This window comes from Hyposmocoma kahamanoa, unplaced genomic scaffold (assembly GCF_003589595.1).
Source record: "Hyposmocoma kahamanoa isolate Upper Pololo Valley unplaced genomic scaffold, ASM358959v1 84, whole genome shotgun sequence".
In the NCBI taxonomy this organism is placed as follows: Eukaryota; Metazoa; Arthropoda; class Insecta; order Lepidoptera; family Cosmopterigidae; genus Hyposmocoma; species Hyposmocoma kahamanoa.
Window position 1 is genome coordinate 4,703,848 of NW_020654229.1, and position 22,561 is coordinate 4,726,408.

Here is a 22,561-nt window from a genome sequence, read left to right on the forward strand (position 1 = left end):
GAGTGTTTTTTCTGAGTGTTCGATCTTTGTATTAATAATTATAACAAGTCTAAGAACTTCTAAGAAAACTTTATTGTGTTCGCCAAGACACACGTGAATGAACTTAAAAACTATCGTATTATAACATTATAAACTTAAAACTATAGCATAATACAACAAATAGACAAAGAAAAGTAATTTGCACACAAATGCAATTTACTTTTGATAATCTCACAACATCACAATAATAATACGAGTTATAACAAAAGCAAATGAGTGTCGCGACACACACAAACGGGACTTGCTCACCGTTTTGCTACGGGCAGGATATCCTACCTATAGCGCTGGTTTCCAGCAAGCCCGATATGAGTGCAGCGAAAATAGACGGTAATTGTTCTTTTTTTAGTCCCACGCCCACGCCGCTTGCCACGAGTGTGGACAAACTACCGGCTTGCGCCCTCGCTGTTATAAGTAGCAGTAAAGCTCCTCGTGCAGGAGTTCATCCAGGAAAGTACCTACTGCCACCTTATCTATTTCTGCCGGCCAGCAGTAATGTCAGCATTACTGTGTTCCGGTTTTGAAGGGAAAGGGTAAATTTTCTGGGCGAGCTCGTACCATTGTAGATGCTCCAGAGCTAGGTAGTGGTCAAGAGCAACTCCATCCAATTAAAAAAAGTCAACGGAAAGTTAAAACACAGTTACAAGTTTACAGGTTTAGGTTACAGTTACAGTTAAAAGTAGAAAACACAGATTCCATTCTGTGCTGTGCTGTGCATATCAAAAGAAGAAAAGAAAACAATACTGCAGCAAAACAATGACGCCATGAACGCAGGACATCTAGACACGTGTCCAGTGGTTTCGAATGTTTAGTCCACTTTGCTCGTTGGGTAAGTGAATGCAGGTAATATAATTTCTAACGCTTCCAGAAGTCTTGCTGAAATCTCTGAATGATTTGCCATCTTCCTAATCGAGATATGTTGATAGCCGTAAAATCCTCATCCGGAACAGAGGTTAAAGTCTCTAAGGTAAGAAAATGACCCGGCGTTAGTACGTTGAAGTCGTTGAGGTCTGCACTAAGTGCGTAAAGTGGACGCGAATTTAGCATGGCTTCTATCTGAACGAAGACTGTAGACAGTGCTTCGAACGTTAGCGAATGACCACCCATCAGTCGATATAAATGCGATTTAACACATTCTATTTGAATTTCCCAGATGCCACCAAAGTGTGGGCTAAATTTAAAATCTATTAGGTCCTGATTGCAGGCATTTTTCATATATGAATTCAACAAATTGTGTACCCCTACAAAATTAGTACGGCAATCAGAATGTATTGTTTGAATGCGACCTCGTCTACTTAAGAAGCGACGAAGTGCGGCTAAGAAAGCCTCGGAGGATAAGTCTGAAACGACTTCTAAATGTAAAGCCTTTGTCGCGAAGCACACGAAAAGGCACCAGTATGCCTTACCTATCTTTGCTCTTCTATGTCGACCCTGCCGAATACGAAAGGGACCACCGTAATCTACTCCGACTATACAAAAAGGTTTAACTTGGTTGACGCCTGGAGCAGGGAGATCGCTCATAAATGGTTGCAGCGTAACGGGCTTGGTACGAATACAGGGTACACAGTCTGATAAATAATGCCTAATCGAAAACTTTGGAGAGATAATCCAAAACTGTTGCGAAATGAGATACTGCATTGTATTTATTACCAGGGTGAAAATTGTCACGATGAACTGCTTGAATTATAAGCTGAGTTAGTCGGGAGATTTTGGGTAAGAGAGCCGAATGTTTGTGATCATACTCCAGGCCCGAACGAGATAAGCGTCCGCCCACTCTGAGAATACCACGGCCATCTAAAAAGGGATTAAGTTTGCGCATTTGTTTTTACAGGAGTTTACCTTCCTTTGAACTCTTTTTACGTAAACTAATAAAGCGTCGTAAAATTCCAGACGAGTTGGAAACAACTGTGTTTCCCGAGATTCAGGGTTGCGACAGTTATGCGACAGTTATGCCGCGCTGCACCGCGGGACACAAAGAAATACCCACTTTATTTAGTAGAAATTAAACTATAATACTGCATTGCATTCAGTACGCAGTGTGCCTTTTTTCCGCCCACAGCCGGTTGCTGCAGTTTTGTTTTATAGAAAATAGAAAACAAAGAGAATAAAACCACCACTGATCCAAAAAAATATCACAAATACTCGTATTTGCCCTCGTGAGGACGAACCCGTGCTTCAACCAGAAAATAGTACTCCGCCTTCAATTAAACCTACTTCTCGCTATTTAGATTTTGACGCTTTTTAATGTTAACAATTTAGTTAATAAAGTACCTATTTTAATATACATTTATTTAACCTCGCGCAAAATACGTATCATTATGCACTTGTTATTATTGGCATTTCAATCGGTTAAGAACAAATTAGTCTTATTGATCGTAATCACTTTTATTTCTTTTTGTTATTAGTCTAAGTGTTTATTTACGTAGTGTAAAACAAATTGAATAACACATAAAAGTTATACTTGCGATGACGCATAATTAATTAGTAAATATTGACATTTGTTAAATGCATTTAAAATACAGGGAATAGAAATACTTGTTTTAATTTTAACTACATGCTACTCTTTTCTACTTCTCTTTTATAGTTGAAAATAGTAGCATTAGTTGTTAATTGATAGGATGTAACGATCGAATCATGATCGCATGATTTACCTAATACTTTCACTATTCATGCTGTTACGATTTTGACCGTAAAATATTACGTAATGTTTATTTTTACGATGGTATATTCTCGAATGTCTCTGAGGAAACAACGATGTAGGTATAGACTGCAAAAACACACTTATGACACGTCTATTCTAGTTTACAACTTATCTTTATTTAACTTTGTGTAAGTACATAATAGGACAAGATTTTTCTATTGACATAGAATAGGCAGAACACGAAACTATAGATCTTATGAAACGACAAAACGCATTGTAAACTGAACGTAACTGTCAATGTCAATGTCATAAAATATGGAAAATAAACAACGTTATTTTCACAACAAGTATTTAGAATAGTATGATCCTTTTTATCTTTAGAACTATAAAAATTATTTCCAGATGTCTTCCTTTCTTTGTTTTATATGCCACAGTACAGTAACTTCAGATACCAATGAAGATATGCGAGAGAAATATCGCGAAGTTGTGGGCATGCATGTAAGTTGATTTACTGTGCTATTTTCTTATTAAATCGATTTAAAAAACGTTTATTTACTGTACTACTGAATGTATTTTTTAATATTATTCCTATTTACCCCTATTATGCTTTCGCAATTATCAAACAATTTACTTTAAAATTAGTTTCCAAGTTGGATTCTTACGCTAATGATAAAGGTTTTACCTTGAAAATAAGGCAATTTTTCGCTTAAACGTACTTTCACACTTTAGACGTTATACATCCGACCTGGGAAAAAAATTAAATGTTAAATTCGTTCAAGCATCCATAAAAAATTGTTTGATGTATTTATATTATATTTGTTACTACAAAAGTTATTGTTAGTTGCATCCATAACTAGTAAAATAGGCGCTGTAACATTGAGTTTCGGAAAACCTTTTACAGCATGCCATATTGTTAATTTGATAATTATGTAGATTATATGTAATATATACATAGCGTTGTCAGATGTCCGGGTAAAGATATTGTCTAGGGTCGGCGGACTAAAGCACATACATCAAATTCATTTGTTACTTCATAAATTTCTAACTTTATTCTAGAGGTTATTCAACTTCCAACACTGAAAACAACACAAAAAATATATATAATTATATATTAACAAATGAAGCACTTTTTTTACTTATGTGCTTTAGTCTGCCGACCCTAGAGTTAGACGTTCAGGATGCTCGTTAGGCGAAATTAGACCGTGTTTGGTTTACCCAGGTTTTTATGTTAGATCATTCACTAATAGATGATTATTTATTTATTTATTAATATTAAAGGAGACTGTTATTCAATTTTATTGTTACTTCATTAGAATGTAAGAATATTTTGATAAATTTTTATAGAAAAAAAGTAATTTATATAAAAAAAAAAATGTCATAAAACTGTGACACTAAATCCTTAAAATTGACTGGTTTTAACGGCCTAGTGACAAAAACTATGTATGAAAGAAAAAGTAAAAACAAAGACCTAGTAAAGAGTAGCTCAGTTGAGAGAGTAATAGCCCGCATGTCGCTGGTTCGAATCCAGCTTGATCAAAGGAATTTTTCTTTGACCTTCTTTGACCTTTGTTTCAATAATAACAACAAATTATAATAATCATAATAATAACGCGCACACTCACAGTCCTGCTGTGAGTGTGCGTGCAACTAGGCAAACCCTGCATCGCAAGTGCCATGAACATACACATAGACAACCACAAATTACACAACAGAAATTAATGTAGACTATAGAAATATTTCTCCCAGCCCAGGAATCGAAGCCTAGGTCCTCTGCATGGCAAACCAGCATGGTAACCATTCAACTACGGACACAGTTAAACTTAAAAAAACTAGTTAAGTACTTTCACAAAAATATATAAATAATCATTAAGTGTTATGTAATATGTCAGCAATGTTTCTATATATTCTAACATGTACATTTCTATTGCAGCTTTGCCCTGACTCCCATCTATGCTACATCTGTTGTCATGTTCTAAACAAACTGTGGCTCTTTAGAGCGATCTGCTTGAAGCGTAGCCTGGAATACCCCGTGCTATTTAGGTATGTACTCAGACCAAAGGTTGGTTCCTATGAGCGTAGTGTAAAATAAGACAAGTAGTACACAGTCTACTAAATAGAACGTGGCTTAGTAACAAAATATTTTTTTGACGTATCATAAAAAAGCGTAACCCCTAGAATATTGAAATTTTTAATGATATTTCTATGCATCGTTAGAGTTAGTTCCGATAAGTCGAGCACGTTAACTAATTTTAACTGTTTTTTTAAAGAGAATTTTATGCTCTAATGCTATTTAAAAATGGATATTTGACCATTTGTCACTGACACTAGTTTTAGTTAGTGGACGGCAGTACAATTCTCGCCTGTTCGTACTGGTGGCGCGATTTAAATTGCGGGTAGCCTAAACCGGCCAACTATGCGGGGAATGATTGATTAGAACAAATAAGAGTAGGTTAGCTGGGAGCACAATACCTCTTCATACCAACCGCGTAGCCGTTCTGCCCGTGTGTTGAGTGTGTCTTGACTGCTTGCTTCGCACAGGGAGCGATTTTTGATGTTACAAGTACACCAAAACGTATGTTCACTATAGTTTTCAGTTTAGTATGGTTTCACTATGTTTTTTCACAATTGACAATTGACAATTGCATTCGACGGCTATATTTCATCAGCCCTTCATTTGAGATCAGGTAATTGGTATGGTTATCTGGTACATTATTATTATTATAAGAAGTATTTGATTTATCTATGTGTTAAGAAAATAATGGAAAATTACATTTTCAGTGAAAAAGGAACCTTAAATCTTCAAAGAAATGATTTAGAAATACATACTGTATGCACCGAAGACACTTGTGGTCAATACCATCACAGAAATATCAACTCAAAAACGTACAATTTCCGTTTTAATTACAACTGTCAAAATGAATACAACTTCGACAGCTATAATGATCAAAATCATGGATACAATTTAGACAATCAATATGTAGCAATGGATGATCATAATGAATTTGATAAATATTTCCAAAACGACACTACAAAGTGTAATTTTAATAAAAATGAAATCAATAAAAATAATTATGAAATTGATAGTTGTAAAAACAATTTTGATAATGAAAATAAACATGATTTGAAAAATAATGAATTAAATAATGATTTTAATGTAAATAATATTGATGATTTTGTAGATAGTCCGTATACTGAATCTAATGAAGACGCACAAAGTTTGTGTCATTCAAAAACAGACAGTAATGAAAATAATGGCGAAATAATTGGTGATAACGAAAATAATAATGATGTTTCGAATAGGAATGAAAATAATAATGGTATTAATTCCATTGACAATGATAATCAAAACATTAACAGTGAAATTGTGGAAGAAACCTTTCAAATAAATCCAGAGCTAAATGAAAACATAAAAGAATTAGAAAACAATATTAACGAAAATGAGGTTAATAAATTGGACGAGTTTAACCTAAATGTTGATAAAAAGTTAAAGAATAAAGAGAAGAAAAGAAAAAAGAAATATGAAAAGATAATTCTCAGCCCAGAAGAACAAAAAGTAGACATAGAAAGAAGAAGAAAAGAAAAGAAGTATATAGAAGCTGAATTTAAGTGTTATAATTGTGCATTGGGGTTTCTTTTTAAAGATACCTATCAAACGCATATGTTAAGGCATGAAGAGGTAAGTACCAAATGTAACTAAGGTGGAGTTCGTGATGTCGTGTAGGAAAGCCAGCTCAACCACAGAGACTTTGATCTTAATAGCTTAGTAGAACTTATTTTGTAGCCGTAGAGCACCTTGTAAAAGAGTTCGTCCAGGGACGTACTAAGTACCGAGACGAACAAGTCGTTTGCCTTGTTGCTGTGCCACTCAGAGCTTTAAATCACTAAGCTCTGAGGGGCACTGCCCCTGTGCCCGTAACCTAGAGACATAACTTGACAAGTCCCATGTGCCTGTAATTTCACCAGCACCCTTAAGGTGCAATACTTTAATGCTATCCCTACAATATGAAAAAATGAAAATACTTAACACAGATCCGACGTCGACAAGCGCTCGACGGCGACTGACGGAGCAACGGGCGGATTAACAACATGGAAGCGGCATATCGTTAAACCGCTGGGCAATTTTCAAATTTTAGGATAGGTGTGAATTTAATAACTAAAAGGGCTTCAGTTGAAAAGCAAATATTTTGCAGGTTCTCTATAGTATTTAAATGTCTTAATAGGCAATGTTAGATATTTTGTCCTAAAAGAATTTGTTTTAGGCTTTTATTTTTGCATGTTTTCAAGATTATTTGATTTTTGTTTCGGAACTTAATCACGTAAAACACATATTTTAATTACCTCGATGTTTCGGTCGTATTGCAACGTCTATGGTCTCAAAGGGACTTCCCTCGAGTCCCGTCGAGGTAATTAAAATGTGTTATATATGTCATTAAATCTCCAATTTAAAATGAAATAATGTGTGAAAATCGTGAAAGTTTAAATAAAAAAATCATGAATTTTATATGATCGGATAAAGTACATCCTGTCGTCTAATAAATTAGCACATTCTTTAGAGCATATCTATAGGTGTATCGTATATTTTTTGTAACAAAGTTATTTAATAATAAATACTCAAATCATTTATTTAATCTACTAAAACAGTTTTTCGAGCTTCTCCGGTGACTTTTTAACCTTCAAATATGATACCTTTTAGTCAAACGGCGAATATCGATGCTCCACATGTACACTCCGTTTCGCGTCACCGTCGGTGCTACGTTCGCATACGTCGTCACACGGCGAACGCTACAAATGTCGACGTTGCAATGAAATTACGACGGCGCGAGCTCGACGAACTCACACACGACGTTGTTGGATGAGTACGGAGGGAGTCTCTTGCCACCTTTGTGGTAGCATTTTTCAGTAAGTTTTTTTATAATAAATTATGAACGAATAACTCTAGAGCACTGCTGATAGCGATACTAAATAGTACCTATTTTGTTTGCTGACGACACGTCCTTGATTTTTAAAACAGACAGATATGACGTTAACTATAACAATATTAACGACACCCTCTCAAAGTTAGTTTATGCTAACATTTATTGCTCAATGCCAAAGTGTGTTAAATTTGAATTAATTAATGGTAAATCGACTAGTCCAATCATAGAAATAAATGGAGAAAAGTTAGACCTTCTTAATAAAGCTGTCTTTTGGGAGTGACCTTAGATAGTAAACTTCAATGGTTTCCACACATATCTGCCTTAGGCAGCAAATTAAGCTCTGCTGCGTACGCAGTCCGTAGAATAGTTACTTCCATGGTATAATGTCCTATGGGATTCTCATGTGGGGTAAAGCGGCCAGATATACAAACCATATTTGTGTTGCAAAAGCGAGCGATTAGGTTCTCATATTTTAAGGTCATTAGCAAATTCTGATTGTACATTTTTCATAGTCAGGAATTTTTCGAAAATTTAACAATTTGGTCGTGTACAAATAAAATCATCTAAATGTCTAAAATAACGGCGCAATCTAAGAACAAACACAAAAATGGTTCATTGCATGCTAGCTACATGGTGACATTACTTCCATACCAAATTGCAATTAATTTAGTGGAATAGCTTTCAAACTGTCGTGGTTTTAGTGACTAAAGTAGAAATTTAAAAAAAAGCTACATATAAAAATCATAACTTCTAAACTATTGATTTTTCGTGAAACGAATCTTTATTTTAAATGGGTCATTACAATTTCCTCTATCTAAAAAAAACTTTTGGACCACTGTAATTGAGCCAAAATTTCAAATACCGACATTTTTCGGAAATTTACCCAATACTAGTTATGCCCCAGACTGTTAGATATATTTTGCATTTTAAATTACAGAGACCCCAACGGCTTACAACAACACTTGAAACGTTTCCACCAATCATCGAATTCGAACCGATCATACCCTTGTAGCGTCTGTGGCAAGACTTATTCGAAGCAAGCAGCGGTTAGAACACATATGATGTAAGTGCACTGTTTGAAAGTTTTATAATTTGTTTATTTTTTAATAAATAAGTGCTCTTTTATTGGTAGGTCAATGTCTTTTGCCCTCCATCTTGATTTTTTACCTCCATTTGACGAACTCCGTGGTCGAGTGGCTTACATACCGGCTTTCATGGTGACGCCATCTCTGAAGTCCCGGGCTCAATCCCCGGCCGGGTCAATGTAGAAAACTTTTCTATATTGTCTCGGGTTTGGGTGTTTGTAGTACCGTCGTTGTTTCCGATTTCCATAACACAAGTGCTTGTGCAAGTGCTTTAGTTACTTCTTTTGTAATCAGAGCAGCATTATGTGATGTTATCTAATATAATAACACATAGTTTCCCAAAGTAGTCCCTACCACCCCCCACTGGGCAATAAAGAGACCTGGAGGGGGGGGCGTGGCAATTGGGGTTGCATTGGACTAGATTTCAACCACGAAGTGTACAAATACTATAGAAGCCATGTTAAATGCTTAACAGCCGAGGCGTATCGCACGTATATCACATCTATTGAAAATGGTATTCGGCACGATCCTGCAAAATTTTGGACTCATGTAAATTATAGACGTAAGGACTATCAGTCCTGCTGTGAATTTATTGATGACGATGGTGGGATGGTAACGGGCCAGGAAGCGGTGGCAGCGTTTGCTCGTTACTTTAGCTTCGTTTTTCATTCTAACACGCCGCTCCTGGATCCAACTGAAGCAGAGAGTCGTGCAGGTGGTATGGGCGATGCCGCTGCGGTACGCATCACGCGTATCTCTGTGGATGATTTGAGCCGCGCTATACGTCGCCTAAAACCTAGTTCACCTGCTGGGCCTGATGGGATGCCTACATTCTTGGTAAAGGACTGTGGGTCGGTTCTAAAACTGCCGCTTCTCCATATATTAAACCTGTCGGTTCAAAAAGGGCTCTTTCCCAGTGCATGGAAAGTGTCAAGGGTAACACCTGTCCCGAAAAGTGGCACTTCCAAAAAAAATCACAATGCATAGACCAATCGCGGTCTTAAGTGTATTTGGTAAAGTTTTTGAACATATTTTAAACTTTTACGTAAAATATCAAATTTGTAATCGCTTAGATACTGCTCAGCATGGCTTTCGGTGTGGTCGTTCCACCACGACAAACCTTATTTCCTTTGTTGACTATGTGGCATCCGAAATGGACAAAGGTCGTCAGGTCGATGCCACATATTTCGATTTCAAAAAGGCGTTTGACCTGGTGAATAACGACATTTTGCTAGAGAAGCTGTCCTTGATGGGATTCACACCTGGTTTATTAAAGCTGTTTGCTAGCTATCTTGGTGACCGTAAACAATATGTGAAATTGGGGAGTTATTATCAATCTGACCCCTATTTCACAAGATCCGGCGTAAGCCAGGGCAGCATTTTGGGACCGACCCTCTTTCTTGTCATGATAAATGACCTTCCTAAGGTTCTCAACACAGCTAGTTGTTTGTTGTTCGCAGACGATTTGAAGCTCTACCATCCAGTTAATTCAGTTATCGATTGTCAAGCTCTACAGCGAGATATTAATGCGATATATGTATGGTGTGAAGACAACAGGTTACAATTTAACGTAACTAAGTGCAAAGTGCTCTCCTTTGCGAGATCTACTATCCCAACATTGTACCAGTATTCTATAGGTAATATTGTACTTGAGCGGGTACAGTCTATTCGCGATTTGGGAGTAATAATTGACTCCAAACTAGATTTTCATGACCATATCGCGACCATGTGCAAAGCAGCCAATAAAACTTTAGGTTTTATTATGCGTACGTCAGCACAGTTCCGTGATGCTGGGGTGGCCGTTATGCTGTACAACGCTTTTGTAAGAAGTAGATTGGAATACTGTGCGACCATTTGGAATCCGTGTGAGGATATATATACTCTTCTAATTGAAAAAACTCAGCGGAAGTTTGCTCGCTACTTGTACAAAAGAAAATACGGTTATTATCCTCTGCTTTTTCCTTCCTTGTTTGTGTCTGGAATGGTCGGTCTCGACACCCTGGAGCTCAGACGTAAAGTTCAAGCTGTTGTTCAATACGCATTTCTCCTGAGGGGTAAAGTAGACAAACCTGGAACACTGAACAACGTCGGCCTATTTGTGCCAGACAAGTATTTGCGCACGGGCCGGCGACGTCATCATCTGTTTGCACTGCCCGTACACCGCACTTGCCGCGCCGATAATGCACCCACGCGACGAGCTCTCTCATTGATCAATTGTTTGGTCTCCGAGGTCCAAGATGCTGACATTTTTTATGACAGCATTAGTCAACTTGCAAATAAATTAAGCAAAATATGTAATTAGTATAGTTCATTGCAAATGTTACCTATAAAATATTAACTTTGTATAAGAATTTAGCATGTAAGCGTTTTGGTTTTTTACTGTAAGTTTACATTGTAAGTTATAATTAAATAAATAAATTGGTGCTATCGGGGGGTGCTACCGCATTTGAAAATAAACCAGCAGCTTGATTTTGATTGCCTCTCCCGATCGGAAACGGCGTCTCTTCCGAGTCGAGGCGCATAATTGCCATTCACAACTGGCTAATGGCTGGCTAAATATATTTTTAACCGACTTCAAAAAAAGGAGGAGGTTTTCAATTCGACTGTTTTTTTGTGTGTGTGTATGTTACGCGATAACTCCGCCATTTGTGAATCTATTTTAATGATTCTTTTTTTGTTGGAAAGAGGGTACCTCCATAGTGGTCCCATTTACATTTGAAGAAAATATTCGACCTCTGAGGGTGGTAAACTGAGTATGAGAGATTTTCCTAGTAGACATAGAGACTCCAGTGACTGTTGTAAATTATATTATAAGGTCTTTTACAATAAATCCAATCTGAACAAGACCACGTCTGTTCTAGTCAAAGATGCTTTTCGTAATGGCGGCCGCCTGTCAGCGCTCCGTTGATATCGATTTATTTCTTATTTCGATGAAACTAATTCTTAATGACGCAAAGTAAGTTTTCTAACAGAATAAAATAAAATAATGTCACGATACGCTAACATAAGGAATGAATAACTTTTGAGGTCGGTTTTTTTAATACTCTGTACTCTGAGCTTAGGTTATTTTCCTTATGATTTTTTTGTGTTAAGTTAATAATAAAAAATACATATTTTAAATTATTTTTTGTTTTTGGGGGTTGACATTTTTTTATCTTACCTAAGTAGGCGGTGAGAAAAAAGTTTAGGAACCTATGTACTTAGAATAATAACGCATAGAAACCTAGTCCGCACACGCTAAGTGAGGCAAATTGAAGCGCTCCCAATGGGCCTACACGAGCGGGCGGGCCTTCAGTGCTCAAGGTCAACTTGCACCGCAAAGAGATCAAGAATTTTAGCTAAAAATGACGGAATGTGCGGTAAATAAGTGTAAAAATACGTCAGACAAACATAAAATAGATACTAACATCACATTCCACAAGGAAGTAACGCGTTTCAACTTGTATTTTTATATAAATATTCACTACAACCGAAAATTAACCTACTACTAAAACCAGCCTACATGAATTTGATTTTTGCCTCACTTGTGATAGTTCGTTTGATATGAAACTATCATTCTATGCGTTATTATTCTAAGCCTATGCAATAATATATCTCACCTGATGGAAAGTGATGATAAAGGCGACGACGTGGCATAGTCACCTAAATAATGCCTATTCACTGTCGCCTTAAAAAGGTCCAAGTTATACCATTCATAGAATAAGTCTGCAGGTAGGAAATTCAACTCCATAGCCGTTCGCCATATAAATGTGGAAGCGTGACGCTTCGTGCGAATACTTAAAATATCCACAACTTTTTTTAAATATATATCATGACCTTGGATTCGAGTCTTTCAGTCGAAATATTAGAGATAATAAATATAGAAAGTAATATTAAAAAGGTACAATAGTTAACAAATAGTACTGCCAAGGTCTGCCTGCTATTTGTATCTCCGGTTACAACCGGATATACAAATAGGCAGAAACTTCACAGAAGTTATAGACTTAGAGCGGATATTATCTCCCTCTGAAATCCTGAAATTATTTAATTATATGTTATTCTATATTTTAGATAGTGTATTTATAAGAAAAATTTTGTAATTCTAAGTAATAATATTTTTGTATCATTCCTGAAATTCGGATGGAGGTATTAATTACTATATGTGTACTAATAATAATAATAACGCAACGCTCATAGCCCCGTACTTGGTAAACCCTGTATCGCGGGTGCCATAGACACACATAGAGACAACCACAAATTACACCCAAACTTACGAGAGAAATAAATGTAGGTCATACAATTATTTCCACCGGCCCGGGCATCCAACCCGGCACCTCTACGCGGCAGTCCAGCATAGGCAGTTATTAAAACAACAGCAAATTTATTGCATTCTTTAAACATTATTATTTTTTGTATTCTCAGAAAACATATAAACAGAAAATTCAATTGCGACAAATGCACGTCGACCTTCAGCAATCCCTACACGTTGAATCAGCACAAGAAAAAACACGATCAAACGAATTCAACCATGTATTATTGTACAACATGTTGCATAGGGTACAGCACCAGAAAAAGCTTACTTGCACATAAAAGGAATGCATTAGCGCATCAACAGACCGTGTGAGTATTTGCCGCTGTGTCCTACTTTTATTTTTTTTTTATAAAATGTGTTGATTTGCATTATCGCCATATTTACAGAGGTCATTGTGTATCCGAAATTGAACCCAAATCCAAAGGTCATTTACTTGCACGGTACAGTCAAGAGCACATCAAGCTTGACACTTTGGACCGTTCTTATTGCAAGCGGCATAGAGTTAAATTTAAACCTTTAGTGTCAAGCTTGACGTGCTCTTGACCCTGTACGTGCTACCAAAATATATAGTGCAGCCGGAGGCTCTTGCTTTCTCAAACACAGCCCACGTGCATGCAAGCGAGCGCACTAGTTAAAGGTGCGATAGCTGAAGTCGCCGCAATCCTAGTAATCTGTTAGCCAGTTTCTCACGAAATGCCACGTGGTTTGGTATATAAACAAGAGTCTGTGAGGGTGTGACCTCTTTACACCGTCATCTCATCTCTTTGTATCGCCTCTCTGAGGAGAGAGGCGAAAAAAAAAAAGATAAGATACAAGAGGTTGTATCTTATTTTATTTTTACTTGTATTTAAATTTTAAATTTGAATTGTTCCATCTTCCTTCACTTTCTCATTTTGTTTTCGTACCACGGTCACTCCCAGCTCGACCGCCACAGCAGTCAGAGCTGTTAATAAGCTAATCATGTGTAATAATTTATAAGTCTACACCCTTCATGTATCTATTTCTGTAATTCAGTTTCTCGGCCCATTTAGGGGTAAGTGCCTTAATAATAAAGTGTAGGGAGTGTTTTATACTGTTATACTGTTTTTTTTATATTGTTACAGCCTTTCTTTAAACTTTACTTCTTTAATAAATTTTGTAGACCGTAAGTTTCCCATTTCATTGCCGTGAACCTGTTCCCGGCTAGTTAGGGTTACAAGTCAGTGCAAAAAAGAACCGCTACCAGGTTCACCAGAACCTGCATTAACATCAAGCGCAAGTACATGACTATACTTATGGCATGATGTGAAACGTTTAGTTTACGCAAAGGAGATTACGAGTGTCGGAAGAATTGCGCGCAAAAATCGTCTCTGCTTTCAAAATTGTGAAGTCAAATGTAGAAAGTTGAAACGAAACTAACAAGCGAATCTCTGCATAGCTGGTGGTGGCCAACTTCCAGCTGTGAAGCTAGGTACTTCTAGCAATACTTTAATGTAACCTAAAGTTGGTAAGTACCAAATCTAAGTTACAAAAACACTTTTTTCAATCCACTTTTCTAATTATTGTAAAGAATGAGTAAATTATAACAATGCTAGTACATAATCATAATTTAAAGAATAGGTAAATAAGCGATCGAATAAAATTACGTATATAGCTCGGTGAAGCGGGTGGTGGGGTCGCAGCCTTCGCGCATACGATTTAGGGACAAAAAACTTTACTAAATACAATTAGTCAGAATATTGAACAGATTATTTTGCAACATTGTCTTTAAATCTGCCCGAGCAAGCCCGAGCGAGTGCTCGGCCACTAAACATTTCACCGAACGATACGTAAACTCTCTCGATCGCTTAATTACCTTTTTTTTTAATTTATCAATTATTTACAATGAATAGGGAAGCTGACTGATTTTTTTTGTAACTTAGATTTGGTACTTACCATTTTTAGGTTTACCTACTTCATACGTTGTCGAGAGTTTCGTTTCAACTTTCTGAGCACTAGCATCCTGACTTCACAAGTTTGAAAGTGGAGACGGTTTTTGCGCGGAATTCTTAGACACTCGTAGTCTTCTCAGTGTTATGGGGTGACGTGAAACGGTTAGTTTTACATAACATAAGTAATAGTCACGCACTTGCCGTCCATAATGAGCACCACTTGATGGTAATACAGGTTCTGATGAACAGCAAAAACCTCTTGTTTACACAATAAACCACGCGTACATTTCGTGATAAACTAGAATTGATGGCGGCGATCTTAGGCGGCTATCCCAGTGCGTGAGCGAGCGCACTGATTGATGAGGCACGGGTGCTTGCGTTTGTAAAAGAGATGACAACACTGGCTTCTTTGTCGGTCCGTTATTTGATAGCACGTGCCGTGCATGGGTTAATGACCTTTGGATCAGGCGATTGCAAAATAACCCTCCAACTTGCAGCGAAATTCGCTACGGGTGGGTTGGATGATCTTGATACCTCCAATTAACACTACACCAATTTAATTTTTTGGTAATTTTCTGTTATTTTTGTAAACAGCCATATTTATTTACTAATATTATCCTCCCCGAATTTAGTGAAAAAAAGACAAAGAAACAAAATAATAAGAGAACCGGTCCAAAAATATACGTTGGCGTAGTGTACGTAACTGGTCGGATCAAGAGTCCCATGAGGCAGTGGTCTCCTTCTGTGAAGCGGTGATGCTTCAGAAGGACGTCGCCAGGCGTGATTAGTACAGGGCCGATCCCGATCGGCGGCGGCGGATCAGAGCGGGGGCTTCGTTCGCCAGTAAGTTAGGCAGCCGCGAGGAGGACGTCGGGGCGGTGTGGCCCGCTCCGCCGTGAGGAGAGGAGGAGAGGACGCAGCTCCTCCTAGGTGCTGGGGGATTCCGGTGCGCAAAGTCGGTCCCGGATCCTTCCCACTAGCGTTTTAGCCGGTAGAAGTAATAACCTTTTCGCTGCCCCCGCGGCGGAGAGGTATCCGGAAGATTTCCCTACCCAAAGAAAAAGTGTTCATAGCGGGTATCGATCAGATGCGTTTTTACAGGCGACCAGAACAATTAGAAAGTTTCATAGTGTTCCACATAACAATAGCTCCACGCGCCCCGATAGAAATTTTGCGTTTGAATGCCATTTAGTATTTTGACGGTTTCAGATAACTGACGTATTTTCATAAAAGTAAATGGCGACTTTCATAGCCGAGGCGTAAGATCCTAGGCCCGTGTGGCTCGTACACCCTGCGCCATATATAAAGCAATGCCAAGTTTCGTATTAGAAATCTAAAACTCGTTTCAGGTTTGAATGTCCAATTTGTTCTCGTGTAAGCCCAAACCAACGCTCCTTGACCAGGCACATGGAGTCAGTTCACTATGGCAAGAAGAGTTCAAGACCTTCAGTGAAGCAGAATGGGGAGAAGAAACGAGTCGCTCTTTGCCATTTGTGCGGAGCTAACTTCAAGGTTCGTGTTATTTAATTATAAATATTAGTAAAATAAGTGTTTTATTGAATGTCAAGATGTTAATTACCCCACTACTTTCTTATATTATTAATACAAAGATCGAACACTTGAAAAAGTCCTTCGGTCCGGCCGGATTCGAACCGACGTCTTCTAGCAAGCCTTGCCAGACGCTATGCCAACTAAGCCACGGTACGAACCAGCGGACCTCTCGAATTTTTCCATGTGACACATCGTACTACGTACGGCTAACGGCGCGAGGGAAGGTGTAGTGGCTGTGTCTTTGGACATAGCCAACGCCTTCGGCACTCTCCCCTTCGCCGTTATCAGGTAGTGCTCTGCCAGACAAGGGAAGGGAGGCGCGCCGAGCGCTCAATGAGGTGCGGAGTACCTCAGAGGTCCGTGTTAGGACCACTACTGTGGAACCTGGGGTACGATTGGGTGCTGAGGGGCGCGCTGCTCCCCCGGACGGCGGTCATTGCGTACGCCGACGATTCCCTGTCAACCTGAGATATAAGTTAACAATTCCCATGTGCCTGTGATTTCACCAGCACCCTTACCTTTCAAACACAGTAATGCTCTCATTACTGTTTGGTGGCAGAAATAAGTAAGGTAGTACCCTGAACCGATTCTTTCACTAGGAGTTCTGCTTCCTCGACCTTGGCTCACTTGGTAAAAGCGGTAGCCACGGGAAGACAAAAGACGCTGGTTCGAGTTAACATGAATAAATTAAGAATAGGCACAGAAAATTTGACACAGATCAGACGTCCACAAACGCCCGATGGCGTTTATAATAACATATGAATTTAATAACTAACCGGGCTTCAGTTGAAAATCAAAATTTAGCACGTTCTCTGTAGTGTTCGAAGAGAAATATTTCCGTATAAAAATTCTGTACAAAGTTAGATATCGTCGCCATACTTTCTAAAGTCATATCTCAAAGCACAAAGTTACTGAAATGTAAAAAATGGGTTGTATATATATTGATTTCACATACATTTCCTTCATATCGTCTGTTTAAAGGTAAAACCACATAAGTGCCATTTCTATAAACAGTCTTTATATAGCTATGTCAAGAAAATCACTTATCTTTCTGCAGGTGAAACTCAATAACAAAAAAGCTATAAACTCAATAAGTGGTTTTATTTGCAGAAAGATGGTGATTTTCTTACAACAGGTACATAATTCGGAGATTTTTTGTGGATTTGTGGAACGTCACTTATGTGGTTTTAGGTTTAAAAATAAAAAATAAATAAAAAAATAAAAAATAAAATGCATTTAATTCGGACAACAGTGGATCCATAGAATGTTAGTATTACAAACAAACTTATATAACTATGTTAGTACGAAAACTTAAATGAAGGGAGGACCAGTGTCTAAATAGACCGCTGTCCCACCTATCAGCTACTCCATTCAGGAGTCTGTGACGGCTAGCGCATACCCTACGCATCGATGCGGCGCAGCGCTTGCGCAATGTCGCACCAAAACCGTCTACACTCGCGTCCGCAAACATTCCGGACGCGCTACAGTATCGCGGCAGGCAGCCGTAACAGAATCCTGAACGCGTCATTGTATAAAACACGCATTGTGTTGTATGAGCGTTGGGTGTACCTGCTCCATAAACTGCAGGTATACAGCGATGTACAGTACGCTTTAAATAAAGTAATTTTAACTCGTACCGTACATCGACTGAACCTGCGCGCCAACATATTCGCTCTTATAGACAGTGCTCTGCGTTCCCTCTCAATGTCCGCGTCATCACGTAAATCATCCGTTACCAAATGGCCAAGATATTTAAAGGAAGTCACCATCTTAAGATCTTGACCATTTAGCAGAATGGGAGGTACGTGTGATGGACATTTGCTTCCCGCCTTAAAAACCATACACTGACTTTTGAGCACATTGTATCTAAGATTATGCCCAATGGCATACGATTCGCAAATGCTAATATAAGCAGACGATATTCACACACTGGCTTTTCCCTATTCCTAAAGTAATGCTTCCAAATTAACACCCTTGATAAGAAATTTCAAATAAATAGAAAGTTTTGCCATCTCCTGAATAATATCTGTTTATAACATGCTGGTTTCAGAAAGTAAGGCATCGATATTTTATTCTTAAATAAATCGTCTTAGCCTATACTTTTCAAGATTTTATATGATCGGGTAAAGCACATCCTATCGTGTAACACATTAGCACATTCTTTACACAATAATCCTTAGGTGTATCCTATATTTTTTGTAAGTCCGGTATTTAATAGAACATATCTAAACCATTTGAGCAAAACAATTTTTCTCGCTTCTCTAACTTAATTATCTATATTACTTAATTTATATTGCGGTGGAACGGTATGGAAGCGAATTTTTGTATGATAGATCACGTCACGCGTCTTCCGCGGAATTCTCGCGCAGGCCCGAGATAATATCAAGTCTCGTTTGCACTGACAGCGCCAACAACTGACCTGTGTGTCCGTATCCGTATATTCCAAAAATATTCTGTATTTATTATAATAAAAATAATATCTCTAACAATAACGTGCTATTTCATTCGATGGTGTGGGGAAAAACAGCAAAACATCTAATTACTAAACAAACGGAATCAAATTTCATCGGTAATTAAATATGTAATTTTGCAGTTTTCGTCCATTATAGCAAAGCTCAAGTTAACTGGTCGATTTGAAGTGAAACAATTGACGACACCTGTCAATTGTTTCGAATTCGAGCTGGCCAATTGGAGCGCACTTGTCACAGTAACGATATGGCAGAATAGTTTTCAAACAAATTAAATGACATTTCGTCTCTACTACTGGTTATATACTCGATGCTCAAGAATGTCCGCGCATTCACGAGAATTCTGCAGCTGCCGTCGGCGACGGTTGACAAATTCGCGAGAAGTGGCGCGAAGGCAGGCGCAATGTGACGTCAAACGTCGACGAAATAAAACCGCGGGCGCTGGAATGCTCGAGCATTCTCGAAATTGACGCTTCCATTCCTTTTTCTGTTCCGCCACAATGTAAAATGAACCTTAATGTATTTTTTATTTACAGGGCAATAACAAACTTAACCGCCATCTTCAACAAGTCTGCGAAAAGGCGAAGTTAGAAGAGGAATTCGCCAGTCTATATGATCAGGAATGCTTGAACGCGACATAACAGCTGACAAGAACACATTTCTGACAACACGAAAATTGCCTGCAAGATGTGGAATGGGCTTCTTTGTGAAGTATTTCTTTTACACTGTGACATGGGGTTCAACGATCAAAGATAGGGTGTGAATTAAAACCCAATCAACCCGCCCGGGCTTTAACCAGGATTTTACCCAAAGCGCCTTAGCCAAAGGTTTAAAACTCATTTCTACCCAAAATCGTAGGCAGTCATTATACGCGTGAAAGAATAAGGGAGTTGTTATAATTTCATACTTATTAAAATTTTTTTTCATCACACTTACTCGTAAGTAGTATGATTGCATGGTGGCTAACTTGACTCTAATGCCCCAAATAAAACCCTCGGGCCTTTTTCTTCCCATTACGTTACTTTTTTTTTTTATTTGTAACACGACATTCTTCCTCATATAGATCAGGTTCAAGTTCAAGTAAGGAGGTTACTTAAGTCCAAAATTAAAACATTCGCTTAAAATGTTATCTAAACAGAATTTAAATTGCAATTCAGCCACGTACTACTTAAATACTCACCATTAATAATTTCTTATAACAATTATTTTCTGTATAAAAACTTAGCAAAATTTTTTTTCAATCCATTGTAAAAAAAAACCAACCACTTTTGTTGTGTTGTGAAACCATATTCATTCTTATCACAAATAAACATTGTATTTATGTCCTCGCAAATGTGACCGAAAACATTGTATGTGTCACGGACGGTATACAAAACTCGAGTTATTAAAGCCCTCAGCCTCAGGCTTCGGGCTTCTAATAGACCCTCGTAAGTAATATCTTATTTACCGTCCTTAATACACAATGTACTATGTTAGACGAAAAAAAGGCAACTCCACACAATACCCACCTTACAGACATGTGGATTCTCATTTAGGGATGCTTTAAACTTCGATTTTTGTGAAAATCGATGCAAGCGTATACGATGGAAGAAGTTTTTATGTTCGGTCTTTGTATCATTGATATTACTGCCGTTCACTAATTAAAACGCGGCTAAATGATAAATGGTCAAATATCCGTTTTTAATAGCATAAGAGTACAAAATTTCCTTTTAAAAACAGTTAAAATTAGCTAACGTGTTCGTCTTATCGGAAGTCGGAACTTATCCTAACGATGCATAGCTCAAATATCATTAAACATTTCAATATTCTAAAACTGGGTTATGGTTTTTAATGATATCACAAAAAGTTATTTTTTAATACAGTTGCTCAAAACGTGGTATTTTTCGCACTACAAATCGTGCGGAAAGTTGGATTTCTCGCACTAGTGCTTTTTACTTTTCCAGTTTTTTTTTTATTTACTGTTGTTTTAAGTCTTAAACATAGAACTAAAGAGATTGTATATTTATTTCATATTTATGTGCTTTGTGACGTGAGTCATTCGTCATTAAAACTTATATTTATTTACAAATACTATATAATGAACGTATCGAGTGGAGGTCCACAGTCTCTGCCTACCCCTGAATGGGTGACAGGCGAGATTTTTATGTATATATTTGTTCTATGTATTACAGATAAATTGTATCTCACTACCGTGCACGGGTTCCTAAAGAAGTTTAAACAAAAGTACCAGGACTTCATAATAAGAAAAGTGGTTACAGACCGATATTACAGAAAATAAACAAAAACAGCACGTTGGAACTAGATTTCCATAGACTTTTAAATAATGGTTGCAGTGGTTGTATTTCATTATTTTAATTTACTAGCAGAAAATGAGTTTTTTTTAAATACTTTTTTATTTTACTTTCAATGTAGTTTTTTCGCAAATGTATTAAAAAACGTCGTTTGATACACGTGCGGATTTGTCATTTTCACTTGTCTCGAGTCTTGACCCTCGCCTCTGGCTCGGGCCAAGAAGCCTCGAGACTCGCGAATAATGACTAACTTTCCGCACTTGTATCAAAAATAACTATTGTCACTTAACCACGTTTTAATTTTGCGAACGGCATGTTAAGAGCGTTCGTTTTTATGTGATTTGTCATATTACAAACGTTCTTTTTTATCACACTACCTGTAGTGTGGATTGTCTATGATTTGTCTCGAGCGCATAAGTCACATGTGCGCCTGATGGTAAGCTACACGCCTGTCCATAACAGTTGCAGTGCCACTCAGAGCTTTAAATGGCAAGAGATCTGAGGGGCACTGCCACTGCGCCCGTCACCCTGAGACATAAGCTGACAAGTCCCATGTACCTGTAATTTCACCACCACCTTTACCCGCTCACGCGATGCGCTCATCCTGCCGCAAAATGGCGGCTATTTGGTTTCGCAAATTAGAAAAGGATTCAGTTTAAATACAAGTTTTTAAAAATAAAAATTATTATTCTGCATTTTAGCAATGCAGAATAATAATTTTTATTTTTAAATAAATACCCTCCGTACTACAACAAAAACATCTCAAATAAAATGCAGTAATACAACGCAAATCCTACACTTAAAAAGCACTAATCAAATTTTTTGTGTACTTGGGTAAATATGATAATATTCCGTTTGAGTGGTTCTAATGTTTACCATGAAATTACTCCTTAAAGTATAGTTTATAAACATTTATATTCAGGGTAAACTTAAAAAAGGCAACTTACGGTATGTTTTCAATAAATAAACACCGACATCACCAGCCCAAACAATAACACACATGATTGTCGTGACGTATTTTTGAAGTTGTTTATTTTTTTTTAAATGACAGACCCAGGCATTAAAAACTTTATGGTTTGCTAGAGTAGTTACCAAAATAGGTATTAGTATTAGTTCTTTTACCTGTTATAACTTCGATATCCGATAAATCAGTATAAAATCATCACCGGCACCTCTAGGTGTGGTATGCTTCCAGAGACGCATGAATCGTGTGAGCGGATATCCTTCCAAACAGAAACTCAGTAATACTCAAAATTACTGCTTGGCGGCAGAAATAGGTAAGGCGCTCTACTGCTACTAATTGTGCAGTCCTTTGCAATACTCAGAGCGGATGAAGGGATATATTTAACTCACAGGTTTAACTTAAAAAAGT

The 22,561-nt window shown here is 37.6% G+C and overlaps 1 protein-coding gene across 1 annotated transcript in view; it reads left to right on the plus strand.

Moving 5' to 3' along the window:
- The window catches only part of LOC113234419 (zinc finger protein 836-like), a 36,565-nt gene extending 16,491 nt beyond the window's left edge, over positions 1–20,074 (plus strand). The window contains exons 3-11 of the mRNA XM_026469729.1: positions 3,080–3,175; positions 4,608–4,717; positions 5,456–5,712; positions 5,857–6,353; positions 7,371–7,576; positions 8,531–8,656; positions 13,080–13,277; positions 16,229–16,391; positions 19,435–20,074. Of these exons, the coding sequence (XP_026325514.1) occupies positions 3,080–3,175; positions 4,608–4,717; positions 5,456–5,712; positions 5,857–6,353; positions 7,371–7,576; positions 8,531–8,656; positions 13,080–13,277; positions 16,229–16,391; positions 19,435–19,539 (1,758 nt within the window). The 3' untranslated portion in view covers positions 19,540–20,074. The remainder of the gene's footprint in view (positions 1–3,079; positions 3,176–4,607; positions 4,718–5,455; positions 5,713–5,856; positions 6,354–7,370; positions 7,577–8,530; positions 8,657–13,079; positions 13,278–16,228; positions 16,392–19,434) is intronic.
- Positions 20,075–22,561: the final 2,487 nt, after the last annotated feature.